The following is a 16,342-nucleotide window of genomic DNA, read 5'->3' as shown; positions in this document are numbered from 1 at the left end:
ACAAACCTTATTATTGAAGGGACATGTCTGACAACTACAAGTTCTCCTTGTGTTGGACACATAGTATATTTTTCCTTTTAAAATTCCAAAAAGGTGTTTGGTTTGGTTTGGTGTTTGGTCTTTTTTTTTTTTTTCCCCCTCAAGTTTCTGAGTCAATGAAATTGTTGCCATGCCAGGGCCTCCTCTCTCTTGTTTCCCCTGTCCTAAATAAATAATGAAATTAGCAAACTTCCAACCCTCTGGTTTTGTAAATACGGAAAGTGGCCATTTCCATGTTTTTATTTGGCAGAAGCAGCTTAGTTTTTAGTTTTGCTGTGTGAACCCAAATGCAAGGGGCAGGTGCAGCAGTGAGCACACCAGGGCATGCCCAGGCAGGTCATGCTCTTGTAGCCATGTAGACCTTTGTTTTAGGTGAAATTTCAATGTTTTCAGTACAAGCCAAGTGTTGTGAACAGCATTTGGAGTGTGTAGTTTTGCTGCACTCAGATTCTAGTTTCTGATGAGTTACTGGAGTCCTGCGGAGCTGAGAAAGAAAAGTTTGTTCATATAACCTGGCTTTTGGTATGTTAGCAAAATCTTTTACTTAAATGACTTAAAACTCCAGAGATTGCTTGTTGCTGAATATAAATAGCCTGGGTGGGTTATAGTTCTTGGCTTATACTGGGACAGAGAAGAGTTACACATCTTTTCCTTTTAAAATCTATAAGAAATACTTATCTTTGATGATACATATAAATTCCAAAGGTGGCGTTATTTTAGAGTTGTGACCCTCAATAACTTGGTCTTATTTGATTTAATGCAAAGAGTGTGTGTGTGTCAAAGGAATTGCTCAGTTGTGTTTCCTCAGCCCATGCCATTTTTTCTTTTTCTTTTTTTTTTTTTACCATCTTGTCTCAATTTTGTTTTGCAGGCCATGACTGCTGTGAGACAGTGAAGGTGGCACTTTGTGCCTCAAGAGAAGGTCACCCTGTTCTGGTTGTGGCAGAAGAGAGTTTCCAGTTTGTCCAGGATGAAGCCTACGATGCCGCCCAGTTTCTGGCCACCTGTGCTGGCAACCAGCAAGCGCTGAATTTCACACGGTTCTTGGACAGGTCAAGGCCACCTGCTGCAGACGTGGACTTTTTGGATGAGAAAGTGGCCTTGGCATTTCGACACCTGAAGCTGCCAGCAGAATGGAACGTGCTGGGAGCAGACCAGTCCCTGACCGGTGAGGACTTGTGGGGCACAGTGAGATTTGCAGGTTGGGAGAGAGGTAAAAAGCCTGGGAGGAAGGGTTCCCTGTCTTGGGAACCTGCCATGTACCTTCCAAAGGGTGTGGTGGCCTTTGTGCACAGAGATGGGATCTGATGTCCAACCACATCCCATATCTTGCCCTTCAGCCTCCTTAAAATATATAAGGTATAAAATATATAATCGTAACTCATGATTTCTCCGGGTCTTCTCTTATGAAATAGCACGAGCTAACAGTCAGTATTTTCACATATACCTTGAAAGGGTTTTTTTGTGTGTGTAACAATGGCATGTGGATCAGCATAGTTGCTCTATGTTGAAAGAACCCTGTGTGTAGAATATCTGATGCTCCTGGAAATACCCTTGTGCCAGAAATTCGGCGCTTGTAGTAAGTGTTGGTTTTATAGCACAGGTGCAAAACGACTGTAACATGAAAAATACACGTGATTTTTCTTGGAGAACTTGGGGCTCTGGCCCTGAGGGTTTATATCACATCCCTGGTTGTACACAGGATGGGTTAACACTGCAGTTCCCCAAAATAAGCCTGGACAATTTTGCAAATAAAAGAAGGGGAGGGTGGGAAAACTTGACCCTTAACCACAGCAGTGAAGGCTACTGAGAGCTTATAAATAAACCCCAAGGCTGGCCCAAAGTCTCTGGTGGCTGCTGGCGCAGAGGTGCTGAGGTATTCAGGGTGTTGTGGTGTGTCTGTGTCCTTGGAGTTCTGCTTATTTTGTCACAAGGGGATAAAAGGAAACACACGTGGGACCAGGAGACTAATTCCAGTATGTACAAATCCTTGCTGTAAATTTTCAGGGTATTTTGGCGAATAGTTTCACTTCAGGAATGTGACTGTGAGGTGTCTATTATCTTTCATAAGATGCAATGGCACAAATACTTGAATAGGGCTGGGATGTGGCTCGCTTGGTGCAGCAGCTCAGCTCTGCTCACTGCAACAGGGTTTTCCACAGGAGATTTTCCTGCTTTATTTTTTCTCCAGCTTGCTGACTGCTTTTGTAAAGCTCAATATAAGGACAGGCAATTCCCATGTTAGCAGACATTAAAATATTTGATCATATTTAATGGCTCCGTATAGAAATTCAGCAGCTGTCATATGTTTACAAGGAGATAAACATCTTGGTATTCTTTTCCTCTGTGTGGAAGTCACTGATGTTTCTTTCTGCATTTGGAAAGCGTTGTGATAATGCAGACATTTCTGGTTTAAGTGATGTAAACATAGTCACAGTGATCTTAACAAAAACTTTGAAACTCTGAATTGTTGCTGATTTTGCAGGAAGGCTGAGATCAGGTTTCTCTTTTTGACTTTGATGGTTCTTTGGAAAATCAGCACTTAGGGAAACCAGGCCATAAAACATTCACATTGGTTTGCTCAGCATGTGCTTGTGTGCCTAGAGGTTGTGGTTATGCAGGGCTCTGTATGTTAATGGACTTGTGGAGCATCTGTGGCATCCACAATGAGAAGGGGGAGCCCTGTAGTGCCAAATTTTGTAACTCTTGCATGTTTTGGCATCCTGTGGTGAGGTGTGTGTAGATAGAAGTGAATAAATATAATGTCACTAAATGCAAATTCAAGAATATTAGTGCTATAAAATATGTTCCTTTTTGTTAGAGGCAGAGTTATCTGGTAGTCTTTTGGGGGTTTTTTGCAGTGAAATATTTACACATAGGGAATTTGGGGGAATTTTTGTGATTGTGACAGGAAGGATTTGCATGCATAAGCATCCTTTTGGTCACAAAACTCTGTTTTGCTAGAGTGAGATGGAAGACATGTCCCTGGTTTATGATGGAGTGTTAGATTAGGAAAACCTCTGTGCTAAAATATAGCACCCTTATACTGGTGCTTGTGTGCTGTGTGTGGGAGAGAGAAAAGCACTGCAAAGATTGCACTGTAGGAGTGTTTGAACAATTAGGCACATTCTGGCCAGTGCCTGCAGTGGGACAGCCTGTCCTGAGCTGCTTCACTACCTATGAACAGCTCTTGCAATTCATGTTTCACATTTCCCTAAATGTCAGCACCAGATAGCTTCACATAACCTTCTCGAAGGAGAACATACTATAGAAATGAGAACAAAGGAAAATGTCAGATCCCTTCTTGAAGGATGCTTGGTGCTGCCTCTGAGCTGGCACGTCTCTATGGGCCCTTGTGGGCTGGAAACAAAACGCTGCTGTTCAGCAAAACCTCCGCCAGCTCCCTGAGTGCCACAGCCCCATGGGGAACCCCTGCACAGAGGAGGCTGCTGTTGTCAAACACGTCCAAAGGTCGATTTTTCAAAGGCCTAAAGTAAGAGTTTAACTTTTGCAGAAGTTAGGAAGTAATGGCTTTCTGCAGGCAGAAGCTGGGTATGAGATCTACCACTGAGCACAGCTCCAGGCTGAATTTTGAGGGGGTGGCTTTGTGCGGAGGCTTGTCCTTGCGTTTGCCTGCACCCAGCCCTGGCCAGGCTTCGAGCCGAGGGCAGGGAGGTCACTGCTGTCACCCCAGAGGGCAGAGGCTGCTGAAAGTTTCACCCACCTCAGTCTCCTGAGGCTGTTGAACTCATCTGCTGTGTCACTAAACATACAGAGCTACAGAACTGGGGATGAGAGCACTTAAGATACCTGGCATCAGAGGTCCCTGGGCTCCATTCTCTTGCTGGGATAGGCAGAGGGTACTCAGCCATTTGGTGGGATGAACTGGGAGGCAGAAGAGAGCCTGGGGCGGTGTGTGGCTGGGGAAGAGCACAGTCCCTGAGACACAGCTGTGCTCTTGACCAGACATACACTGTCCCTCCAGAGCAAGCAGTTCCTGGGCCTTGCTCTAAGTAATCTGCATGAGCTCCAGTGGCATCCACAATTTCAGAATATCCATAATTAAGGATTAGTCTTGTTACTGTGGTATTCCAAACACAGCATTTCTTCCAGGTGCCATATAATCATGTCTGTCTTAATAATTGCAAGTGCGCTGTAACTTACTACAGAACATAGTTGTTACTGCTGTCAAAAGTGGGGCTATTTACTGTTCTCAGTGGCATTTAAAGGCAACTATTTAAATGGAACAGATTGTTACACTTCTTGTCTAGAAATCAAAATTTAATATGTATCCTGAGGATGCATGCAATGTAAATACAGGGCTGTGATGTTCCGTTTTAAATTACTGAAGAGAAATAAGCTAACTAGAAAACCACAACTGAATATTTTGAGGTATGAGTAATCATTATGCCTTGTTTATGTTGCAGTGGGGTAAAAAAAAAAGGAGAAAAAAATTAGGGAGGATCTGAGGCTCAGGTATGAAAAGCTTAGACACCTTAATTGTATCACTAATAAACAGATCACTTTCATAATAACTTAGAAGTAATATTCTGACAACACCTTTGAGGAAGCAGTCTTTCTATTTTGCTTATTAAAAGTGAGTGGTGAAACCCAGAGCTATGGTTGATTTTTGGTTGTGTGAACTTTCTGAGGTGGTGCTTCAGGAGCTGGTTAGTGTTGACAGAGGGTTGCTGTGATCACCACGATACGGAGCAATTCCCCTGGGAGTGTAAGGACTGCTGTGAGATAGTGAGCCAGGTTTTCAAGCAGATAAGCAGGAGACCATCAGATTAGATAGAGCACTTAAGTGATTGCAGTTACTGATGTGTTGAATATGTACAGCTTCCCAGAAATGCTCTGGGATAAACATGGTTCTTCGATAAGTACTGTTTGGGAAATGAAACTCCATGACCTCTCCAGGTGGGGGGTGGGTATAGAGGGTAACCCTCTGCCCTGGATTGAAATGCTCTAAATGTATTAGGATTATGAGTTTAATAGCTTCACGTACAAAGCCAGTAGGAATTCAATGTACAGGACAGCATGAATGTAACTGGGAATAGAGATCGTGAACTGGGGTTTTTTTGCACAAAAGGTGAAAGTCTGAAGAGCGAAAGTCGCCAAAAAAAATCTTATTTTAAACAAAAAAATCCTAAAAAAACTTCTAAAAACTTTCAGAATTTGGTAATTAGTATCTAGTCTTTTTTCCCATGGGAGGATGCTAAAGCTATGCTACCGATGATGTATTTCAGACATGGAGATTTAATCTGTTCATCTGCTGCACTCTTTTTATAGTTTCTCTTGGAACTCTTTCAATGTAATAGTTACAGGTGTTCTTTTGGTTTGGTTTCATATCCTTTCCAGTCTGCTGCTCAGCTTCTGTGCTCTCTGATAAAGGATGATATGGTATAAATCAGCATGATCTGTTCAGTGCCAACATCACAAAGTGCTCTGTTCAGCAGCAGTCCTTGATAAGATGTAAAAAATCTTTTCCATACCTAAAATTAGTGCCCTCTGCAGTGAAAAATGGGAAGCAGAAAGCAATTCTTGTTCAGACAGCATCAGAAATGTGCTGCTCAAGACTGAGATGTACCGTTTAGTCCGTGGCCGAGAAATTGTTGGCATGAGAATGTTCCTGTTCCCTTTGATATTAGTGGGAATGGGGACATGGAGATCTTTTGGTGTGCTTTGAAAAATTTCTTGTTTATCAGATTAAGAAAGGAATTATCCACACGTCTTTTTATTAACTGAGTTCGTAACTCCAAACACAACATCTTTGCCCTGACCTTTCTGCAGTGCAGTTGTCTGCTGGAGCCTTCCTTCTAGAACCTCACCATGAGGTGGCAGTTTGGTTCTGGGGTTTTTTACCTTTGTTTTTCAAGGATTGATCTGAGCAGTGAGAACGTTTCCAGCAGAAAGCAAGATTTTGAGGCCAGATGTGATGGTAGATTTCCAAATTGCTGAGTATACATGAGTTTAGTTGAGAACCAAGTAAAGGTCACAAGGACAGGAAGACAAAGCAATGCTACCCCGTTCCATGGCTGGCTCATGAGACGTCTCAGGGCATGGAGGATAAACTGAGCATTAGGTGTAGGTTACTCTCTCTGGAAAGTTATTTTTGAAAAGGAACAGTAGGGGTTTTTTTGTTATGTAATCAGGTTTAAAATGAAAGTTTTTACTTAGTGTTCTTGGGTGTGTCATACCCAAAGTTGTTTTTTTTTCCCCTTCAATGCTTATTTGTTTTTTGTTAATACACCTTAAACCTTAATCCTTTACCATTAGCAAAGTATATATGACAGTCTTCTATGGAAATTTGGTCCTCAGTTGCGCAGATAAACTGTCTGTTCATGAATCACAGCAGAAAAAAATTACAGAGAAATAATATATCCAAAGTCTTGTGTTTTGCCAGCTGGACTAGAGTACCCTGCCATTATGGGGCAATAATCATATGTTTCAACTCTTGCCTATTACTAGGAAACAAGAAAGGAACAAAACAATCTGGGCCTTTTCAGTATCGTGTGTCTTGTATTTCCACAATTTCCTAATTACCAGAAGCTTCTTGTTGACATTCAAACAACAGCCATTTTAAGACAAGGAGCTCTTGCTTGCTATGTGGTAGGAGAAGGAGCTCTGGCTTTTGCATGTTAAAGCTTTTGATATTCTTTCATGCGTGGGACATTTTGCACCCCCACAAGATCATAAAGTCATTGACTGGATTTCCAACATTTTGTGTGACAAACTTCATCCCTTCAAAGGCAGGAAGTCTGAAGGTATCTATCTCTCTTCCTCCCCTCTCCATCCAGCAAAATGTCCATACTTGATGCAGACCAGCTCTTGTCTAGTTTTGAGCAACACCATACACCAACAGATGTATTTTCATTATGTATCAGTAGTTAATCCAGCCCACAGATGGCACATGCCTTTTTAACTGTCACCATGCAAGTTTTGCACACTCCAGAACCTTCCAAAGCCATTGCCTGGGGCCCCTGCAGTTGTTGGATGTACAGTACTTTGTCTCTTCACTGCCATCATCTGTGCCCATCTGTTAGGGTGGCCTCGTGCCAGGTTCTGTGTCAGGCAGAGCCTTCCAAAAGTGGATAGTGAGCCTGTGTGTTTAATATGCTCTGGTGGCACCACGCCACCTCTTCTTGGACAGATCCTGTGTGCACACTGTCAATGCCCAAAGGCATCAGAGCAGGGCCACATTCGCTTCAGTTGTGTTTGCAGACACCTCCATCCAAACTCTGGAACTGCCCTGTGCACTCATTCAGTGATGAAGAAGATTGTTTCAATAGAACAGGAAGGATGTTCTCAGAAGGAAGGTGCAGTCGTATCAGCAGATTGGGACAACTGGGAGGGACCATTTGGACATATGAGGCAGAGAGAAGCACCCGTTTGGCACAGGGACAAGAGGAATATCTGCCTGCATCTTGCAGAACTTGCAGTTGGCAGCGTGTGTTTGGTGGTGAACCATGAGCTGGTGAGCAGAAGATGCTTTTCCCTACTGGTAATGCTCTCAGCTACAGGAGGAGGAAGCATTTTGGTCCAGGGATCTGTGCTTATGATTTGCAGCTCTACACTGCTCAGTTCTGGGGCAAGACTGTCCGTTCTAGTTAGGAAGATGATTTTCCCTTTCAACAAAGCAGCCATAACAGGAGATCCCGTGTGAGAGCAGAATGTGGTCAGACCAGTGCAACACATTCTTTACTTGGGTTGCAGTTGTTTGCTCTAACAGAAGTGATTTTGTGCCTCCTGCATCTCTGTAGGAAGAATTACACCACGATAATTACGTTGTCTCTGCCAGTCAATATACAGGTAGTGTGAGAGCTTTCTGTGTGTACAAGTTCTTTGACTAAAACATAGGGCATTTGCTTTCACTGTGGAAAAGTCCTACCTGTGTCCACATTTTGCAGCCTCATCGGTACCCTTTCTTTTGTGTCTGTCTATATGCTGTGTTATTTTTCACTTTCCTTTAAATCCAGGGCTGCAACCATTGATTAACCTCCATGTTGTGCTATTTCTAAATCATTACGCTCTGTAACATTTAATACCCAAATCGTTCTCATTATTTAGCCAAAGGCTGAGAGTTTGTCTCTGGGAGAGCTCAGCCATTCCCTTTTCTCTGATCAGCTGGAACCCCCATTCAGACACACTCGTGTATTCAGGGCAGCTTGGTTTTGCTTTACGGTAATCAAGAGGAGGTTAGGGGGAAACTTGGTTTGTAGCCCAGAGACCTAATTTGGAGTCATTCAGAACAGAAATGGAGCCAGAAAGCCTTTGGTTCTTGCATACAGATTAGTTCTTCAGAATTTGATCCAAAAAGTTGTGAAAAATTGTGTGTGAGGCAGGGGAGAACTGCCTGGTTTTGCTTTGTTTTGTTTTTCACCGAAGGCCTTAATGACATCCCTAAAGTGGAGTAAATAAGAAAGACAAACAGCAGCACTTTGAAGAAATGATTTCTCTTGGGGCACACTTCTTAAAGAAAGAAATACAAAATTAAATCCTAAAGCCATTATGTGTGTGCATTTTAAAATCTGTTGTATAGGTTTGGCTGGCACCCAAATTAATAACCCATTAATCATTTCTGTGATATTAAAGGGTTTATACCAAGTGTGCTCATTGGTATAGCTTTCTGAGACCCAGTTGGTGCTTTTTTGTTGTTGTTGGTGTCAGTCAATACTAAAATCCTTTGTTAATTAAAAGAACAAATTTTTATTTCTTGCAGTTTTTTTAACCCAAATGCTTTTGCCTTTCATACAGAAATAACAAGCTTTGATCTGCAAATGCTGGATTTCAGCAGTGCATCTGGACCTCATTTCTGGTTAAAGCTTTTCAGAGCATCATTCTAGGGCTGCAGCTTTTAGAGTAGCGGGTATTTTTCTGAAATGAAAGCTCAGGCTCAAGAGTAACTTTTACCAAATTAGAAGGTCATGGTTATTAAGTACAAAAAGCAGCAGTGGAGGTTGGTAGTTTATAAGTGCTGCTACTCAGAATGACAGAGCTACTGTATTAAGCTGAGAAAATCTGGTCTGAAGCATAATCAAACCAGGAAAGAAAATCCTTGCTTCTTTTTTTTTTACTTTCTCTGTATGAGTTTTTAAATAGTTCTCTTTTATAACTGCTTTGGATATGTGCATCAAATGTAATTGTTTGGTTTTTTTCTTCATCCCTTGGGCTAAATCAGCATCCCGTTACATAACAAAATTTGTCCGTCCTTAAAACTTTGTTCTGGTTGTTTGAGGAGAAGGTTTGGACTTCCAGGAAAATCGACCTGACCATGCTTCTGTTTGGGTGTGCTGTAGCTTGGTGGTGTCTGTGGCTGTTCAGGAAATGGTAGGGTTTTCACATTGACTTCTGTGGTCAGTCAGCACGAGAGGTCCTGAGCACTTCCAGTCCCACCGCAGCACGTCCCTCTCTTTAAGACTGGGATCTCCTGGATATTGGCAACCAGGCTGTTTTTCCAGGTGCTGCAGGTTCCTTTGGGCTGTCAGCTCCTTCCAGCCGCTGTGTGCTGGGGCTGGGATGTGGGGATACAACATTCCCCCTGCCCTCAAGCCTACAAATTCCCATTGCTTTTCTTTCTTTTTCTCCCTTGCCAGAGAACATCCCTCGGGAGACGCTGATGCATTTTGCGGTGAGGCTGGGGCTGCTGCGGCTGACGTGGTTTCTGCTCCAGCAGCCTGGTGGAAGAGGAGCTCTCAGCATCCACAACAACGAGGGGGCAACGCCTGTGAGCTTGGCCTTGGAGAGGGGCTACCAGAAGCTGCACCAACTTTTGACAGAGTAAGGATGATTTGGTGGTTCCTCTGCTGGTTTTCCATTCTCTGCCACGCTTGGCTTTGCTGTATGTTATCACTCAGTGGTGTCTCGAGTGCTATACTACATCCTTAAAGGCAATTTTGGTATGATTTTGCTTTTACTGTTCTTACTAGCAGCAATGGTAAGAGTTTAGGGGAAATACAATAATATTTTTGGGAGGTTGTTTCTTGTTGCTCAGTATTCTGCTTCAACTGTCTTGTAAAGTCCAATATGAGTCACTGTAGTATTGACTAATTAAGACAAATTTTATGCAAACACAAATGGAAAAGCTCTTCTTTTGCACAACTACCCTAAAGAGGGGAGCTAACAGTCATTGTGGTGGTGGTGGACTGTTGTGTTCCTACTTTTTAGAGAAGGAGTGTTTTAGTTAGATGAAATAGTGATCGTTATATTGAAATGAGGCAGCATCTTGTAGAGAATAGGCATTTTACTGGTGTAGGTTAAAAAAAATAAGGTAAGAATTAATGCAAATATTTAAAGGAGAACAGAATATTTAACAGCAACAGGTCTCTTGTAAATGGTGTTGAGAAACAGCCAGGTCTTACAACACATACCAAGTAACTAGTGGCATGAGCATTTATTGCACTGCTTTACAAGGAGTCCTTTGGAAGATGGCAAGTTAGTTTTGAGCAGCAAATGTTTGGAGATCCAGCTTTAATAGCTGAGGCTAATAAAGACAAAGAGCCTAAAAAAATCTCGAGGGGGCTGTTTGTATAGGAGAAAAGATTTAGTCTATGTGTGTGTTATTCTGATGCCTAGTTCTCTTAAGCTTTGTTATAAACTTTGTGTTTCTGAATTGACTTCTCAGATGCTTGGGGTTTATATGGAGTGGCCCATTGTCATGTTTAGGAGTCTGCTGTGTTTTCCACATTATCACGCAACATTCCCTGTTACAAATTGTAAATTATTCTGCTTTCTGTTGTTGTTGGGTGCAGTGCTGGGGGGACAGAAAGTATGATCTGTATTGCTGGAGTGATTGCATTCAAGTTTTATCCTTAAATTGAGGCAGCCACATGGAAAGTGAGTGAAGGAGAAGGTGCAGGGTGGGATGGGACCTATGCCCAAATACCTTCTCCTGCCACCCTTGCTGGCATTAACACAGAGAGGATGAAAGTGTTGGTTTTTCTCCATCAAGGTCAACAGTTATACTGTGAAAGCACAACTATCTCACAGGCTGTATTGTAAAAATGGGAGGCGCAAATTCATCCTGTAACTGCAGCAAGGTTCTCCAGGGTGAGACTAACCACATTAACAGGTTTACATACTGTCAGGAAGCTTAAGCTGGCCAAAACTTGATTATAGAGCTCACAGTAAATACTTCAACTTGAAAGCGAGTAGAGCTGGTAATTTAAATAAAAATGGGAATTAAACAAAACTTACAACAACTATTCATGTATTTGGTGAAGTACTTCACAACTGGTTCCAGTTTTGAAATGGCAGTTCTCACTCGGTGGAGTGGAAAGAGTACTGGGATTCCATGACATTGTCCTGTGCCATTGGCTTTAAGGAACAGTGCTGGCCCAATCCATGGAATTTCTCTGATGACCCTTTATAGTTTGTCTTTGAAAATAAGAGACAAGCAACAAGCAGAAATGTTACCATCAAGGTCCCAATTCCTGTTCTTCTTGATGTGTCCTTAAACTATTCTTTGTGATTTGTTTTCCTCTTGGACTGCTGGGTGGAAAGAAAATGTGTAAACATCTGACAGCCATGCCACAGGTCCCTTGACTCTGAAAACTCTTCTATTCCCATGAAGCCCTACAAACCAAAATCCATGGATGCTGGAAATCCTGGTTCCCTTTGTCGGTGGGATGGTGGTGGAGCATCGTGATATGACCTTGGGACTGACTGGAGCAGTGACATGGGGATGGCCATGGCCCTTCCCCACAGGAGCGTGATGGTGACAAAATGGGCACATACTGATTCCGCAGCAGTGATTTCTTTTTTATTATGCTGAGCATTTTCTGCAGTAAGATGGGATCAAGACTTGAAAATCCCTATTGGGAGGAGAAATGTTGAGCTTCGAAACACAGAAAATTCTGTGAAGAGAGTGAGTGCCATTTATGCGCTGTCAAAACACAAAGGACACTCTACAACCTCCTTTCTGCACTCTGCCTATGCTCATGCTGTATAATCCATGCACACAGATTTGGCATGCAGCTCGTCCCACTCAGCAAAACACAGAGCAACAACGCATGTTAGTGAGGGCCCCTACAAAGGAGTCATTATTTTTACAAGTAATTAAACTGCACTACGCCAAATAAATGAATGCAGCGTGTTTTGTGATGCATTATCCTTGAGGGGAATTTATTGTTCTCTTGCTTGCTAATTTGCAGGACCCTTCATTTTACAATGATTCTTCCAGCCAGCATTGAGAAGGGGTGAAATTTTGCCATAATTAGAATACAATTATTAAAGAGCAGACATAAAACCTTCTCCGTTGTTGTAGTTTTGCCTTGGTTTGTCTGCAGAGTAGCTTGATTCAGCTGCAGTGCAAATATTTTTTCTCAAAAACTAATTTCAGTGGTGACATTTTGAATTTCTGTTTATCTGATGAACTTTCCCTTCTCAGCTTTTGCAGTACTTCATGGAAAAAAAATGAAAGAGATGCTTCCCATCTAAGTTTTCCATCCCTGGAAGTATTCTGTTCTGTGGTGTGCCCTGGCTTTTCATCCTCAGACAGGAAAGGTGCATGGTCTGGTTCTTTTGAGACCCAAACAAGGAGCTGTCACAGAGCATGTGTAGGTCACCAGGGGTTGAGAGTCAATAGCAGCATTCATTAATAAATACTCACATAAGCAAATAAATATTCATCATCAATAAACATTCATCAGTTGTCTGTCATTCCTGAATGGCCTTGTCTTATCTCCAAGATGAAAACTGCGCAGTAAACAGTATCCTGCAGTGCACGTGCAATAGGATAGTGCAGAAGGGCAGTAGTTTCATAGGGGAAAAATATATATCAAGATGTATATGTAAAGATAACTTTGAAAATGGTGCAGTTTGCAAAACCATCTTTGAGTTTCAACTGTTTCCAGGGTCTGTGCTTGAAGCCTGTTTCTCCCCAGTGTTGGAGCTTGGTGATGCTGCCTGCAGGGTGCTGGCTCTGGAGAGGCAGCACAGTCATGGAACAGGCTGGTGGAACTCTGTGAGTAACTGCACAGCTGCAGAGTGCAGGAGTTGGTGTTTCCCAGTGCAGTCAGGGCAGTAACACAATCCCCTCCCTGCCAGCTCCATGTTCTGCAGGACTCTTAAGGCAGTGGGGAAAATGGCTTCAAGACACCGGGAGCGTGTGGTGTTGGAAGTGCTGCTTTGTAAAACATACAAACACTTATCTGGTTGCTGATTTTATTTCTGTCTAGTAACATTTCTTTCCCCAGCAAAGCCAAACGCTTGTAGTTCCTTCACAGCTGAGAGTGATTTATGTCCTGTGAAAAAGGGAAGCGAGAGAAAAATAAAGCCCATTTCAAAAAAAAAAAAAAAAAGAATTGCATTTTTCTAATCCTTGCAAAAAGTTGCACGTCTCTGAGTTTCTTACTGTAGACTTTTTTTGCTTTTGCTGGTTTCTCTACTTTTTGTTCTAAAGTGTTTCTGCACAGCTCTGGGATTGCTCTTCCCTTCAGATTTCCTGGTAACAATCAGGAGGCTCAGTCTGTGAAACTGTAAATTAGTACAAGTCTGTATTTCCAAAATTAAAATGATTTAATTAACACACATGAGGAATAATTCACTGGTAGCAGAAAGCTTTTGTGAATATTTTTCAATCCATGATTATCACTTGCTATTGTTCTGATTTTACATAAGTAATTGGTGAAGTCTGGGCTGTAATCTCCGTGGTGCCTCTCAAATAAGGATGCTTTTACAGTGACTTTACTTTCATAGCTAAATACACTTTTCTGAGCCAGAGCTGCAAGAGGATTTGCCTGTTACATCCTTTTCTTTTTTATTTTTTTTCTGCGCCCCAGTTTAGCAGCCCCTTTAAGCAAGTGTTGAATTTCAGAAATACCCAGTTTATGCTCAACAGAGTGTTTAAGCATGATCTTAAAATCAGTCACATGGTCTACATATATTTTATTTCTGGCTACAACAGATCCATTTGATTGCTATTTGGGGAGCTGGGTTTGGGGTATGGCTTTCTATGGTGTGGCAGGAGAACAGCTGACTTTGTATCTACAAGTGATGGCACAAGATGAACGTGTTAAGAGGGATTCAAAAACCTTAGAAGGGCACTGAAAGAAGACCCAGAGGGGTGTGTGTTAAGGAGATGCTGTGTAGCTACAGACAGTAATGTGTCTGGAGCAGTGTGGGAGAGCCAGTGGTCTGCAGGGTCTCATTCTGTGGCTGTAGGATCTTCAGTTGAAACACCATCGTATAATAGCTTTAACATCATGATTAGGAAGATGCTGAGGTGCTGTGGGTTTCTCCTGGCCCCAGGAGAGCAGCAGACTGGGAGTGGGAGGATGAGGCAACCAGGTGTAAACGTGATGCAGCATGAAGAGTTTGTGTTTCTCTCTTCCACCTACTCACCCCACATCATGCTCCAACTTTTACTGACTTCCTTGTGTGTTCCCACATCCCTATGAAGATTTTTTATTCTTTGGCTCCCCCCTCTCCTTTGTTTTGTATGTAACCACGTCTGAATACGGAAGACAGAGGCGGTTTAGTCCATGTGATAGAAAACAGCTTTTTAATGTTTGTGTATTCTCACTTGGAAAATAGTCCTGGGAGATCAGGGAAACAGACCCGTGAGTATGAGAAAGAAGAGATTTAGAAGAGATTTGAGAATATTTGGTAAGATATAAGAAGAAATTATTTTCCTTCCCTCAGCAATCCTGATCTGGAAGTGTTCCCAAAATTTATAGGGGCCATAAGTGCTGGACAGCCTTGTGTAGTTGGTAACTGATTGTGAGAGACCAGCTCTGTTTCAGGATAAATTTGGAAAGTGCAGATAACTAGTTTCCCAGAACTGCTGGGTTTTTGGCCTCAGGCATGGGCTAGCTGGATACTCAGTTAGGATGCTCATATTTAGTCTCTGGAGCAGATTTACTCTAAGCAGTGACACACATGATCGGGGTTAGAGTTTGAACAGATGATTGTAGAAGAAGTCTTTGTAAATTGCTGTGTCAGAGGCAGCCAAAGGCATGACTTCTTCTGTGGGTTGTGTTGCAGAGCCAGTGGTCACACTTGCTTGCAGTATGTGGAGGTGTTCTGCACAGGCAACTCTTCCATATCTCCTTTGCTGATCTGAGGTGCTGTTTTTAGCTGTAAACACTGCTTGCTGAAGAATTCTCCATCATGGTGCTTTTTTCATTTAAGATGCAACAAATGGCATCTGTTTTCACTCTTGAGTGCATTTCATAGATTCACCTTAAATTCCGTTTGTTTACTGATGAGTCTCCAGGTGCACATTGTGTTCTGTGGTGCACCCACAGCTCCACATCCTGAGCAGGGCATCCTTCTTATTACATAATGCTCTAAAAACAAAACAAATGGAAAATGCATTTAATAACACTCCCATGGAATGCAGATTGTACTTTTTGGCAGATGTAGTTGATAAGCTGTGGCTGTATTTTTTTGGTTTTTTAATGTATAGTTAACATTGGGGCCTAGGAGATGATTGGGTTTAGAAGTACAGACCCGTTGTATTTGGAAATACTGGAGATGCTCCCTTAGCATATGTGCATCTTCAGACAGCTGTTGAAGGACCAAGCCAGCTTTTCTCTCTATGGTTTGCTGCTGTATAGTGTGTTGATCAATGAGAAGTTAGCATTACGTATTTTGAATCCAGTTATTAATATTTAATTTGATATTGAAGGGTAGGTTATGCAGTCCTGAATTCAGTTTGGTGTCAGAACCCACAACTGCAGTTTGTGTTTGTGTGAGGCTCTGTAAAGAGCTAGTCTTTATTTCTACATCAGATTAACTTTTAACTCTTTCTTTCAACATCAAAACTATTCAAATTAGTGTGCAATACATGCGTTTTTCTTATATGAGAAATATACTTTTTTCTACTTTTCTGGGGTATTTGGAACACTTGGAAACATTTGAAGTATGAATTCTGTGTTTATTAAATCTCTTTCAAATTTGAAAATAGTTGATTTATTTTAACTCTTTCTAGCACATGCTGGTTGCATGTGTTTTCTGGGTCTCATATACAATGCATAAGGATGGTTATAAAAACGAGGAGGAGCAAGAAAGGGTTTGTGTGCAATGGTGTTTTGTATATCATGGAAGATTGTGGATGCAAAGTTGATCATACAGATACAAGGCCTCCATTACCCCAACACACTTCTGCAAATAACACTGAAGTTCTGTTTGGTCAGATTTCTAAGATTGGTTTAAATGCTGGTGACTGCATTGAGTGTAGGTGCTGGGTTTTCCCAGGAGGGATTGTTGGCTTGATTTAAATTGCCTGTGCTTGTGGGTATGTTGCACAATCCCCACCAGTCCTATCCCTCTAGGCATCATTCCTTGTTTATCCCAGATC

General features: G+C 42.1%; 1 protein-coding gene across 1 annotated transcript in view; it reads left to right on the top strand.

Moving 5' to 3' along the window:
* LOC136297076 (A-kinase anchor protein 13-like) overlaps positions 1 to 9,823 on the top strand; it is a 45,551-nt gene extending 35,728 nt beyond the window's left edge. The window contains exons 4-5 of the mRNA XM_066196723.1: positions 911 to 1,207; positions 9,636 to 9,823. Coding sequence (XP_066052820.1) covers positions 911 to 1,207; positions 9,636 to 9,823 — 485 coding nt within the window. The remainder of the gene's footprint in view (positions 1 to 910; positions 1,208 to 9,635) is intronic.
* The last annotated feature ends 6,519 nt before the right edge of the window (positions 9,824 to 16,342 follow it).

The sequence above is a fragment of the Chamaea fasciata genome, unplaced genomic scaffold (assembly GCF_029207755.1).
Source record: "Chamaea fasciata isolate MVZ Bird 193981 ecotype frontalis unplaced genomic scaffold, bChaFas1.0.hap1 SCAF_14, whole genome shotgun sequence".
NCBI lineage: Eukaryota > Metazoa > Chordata > Aves > Passeriformes > Sylviidae > Chamaea > Chamaea fasciata.
Note: the sequence above shows the minus strand (reverse complement) of the source record. Positions and strands in the feature narration are given on the sequence as shown.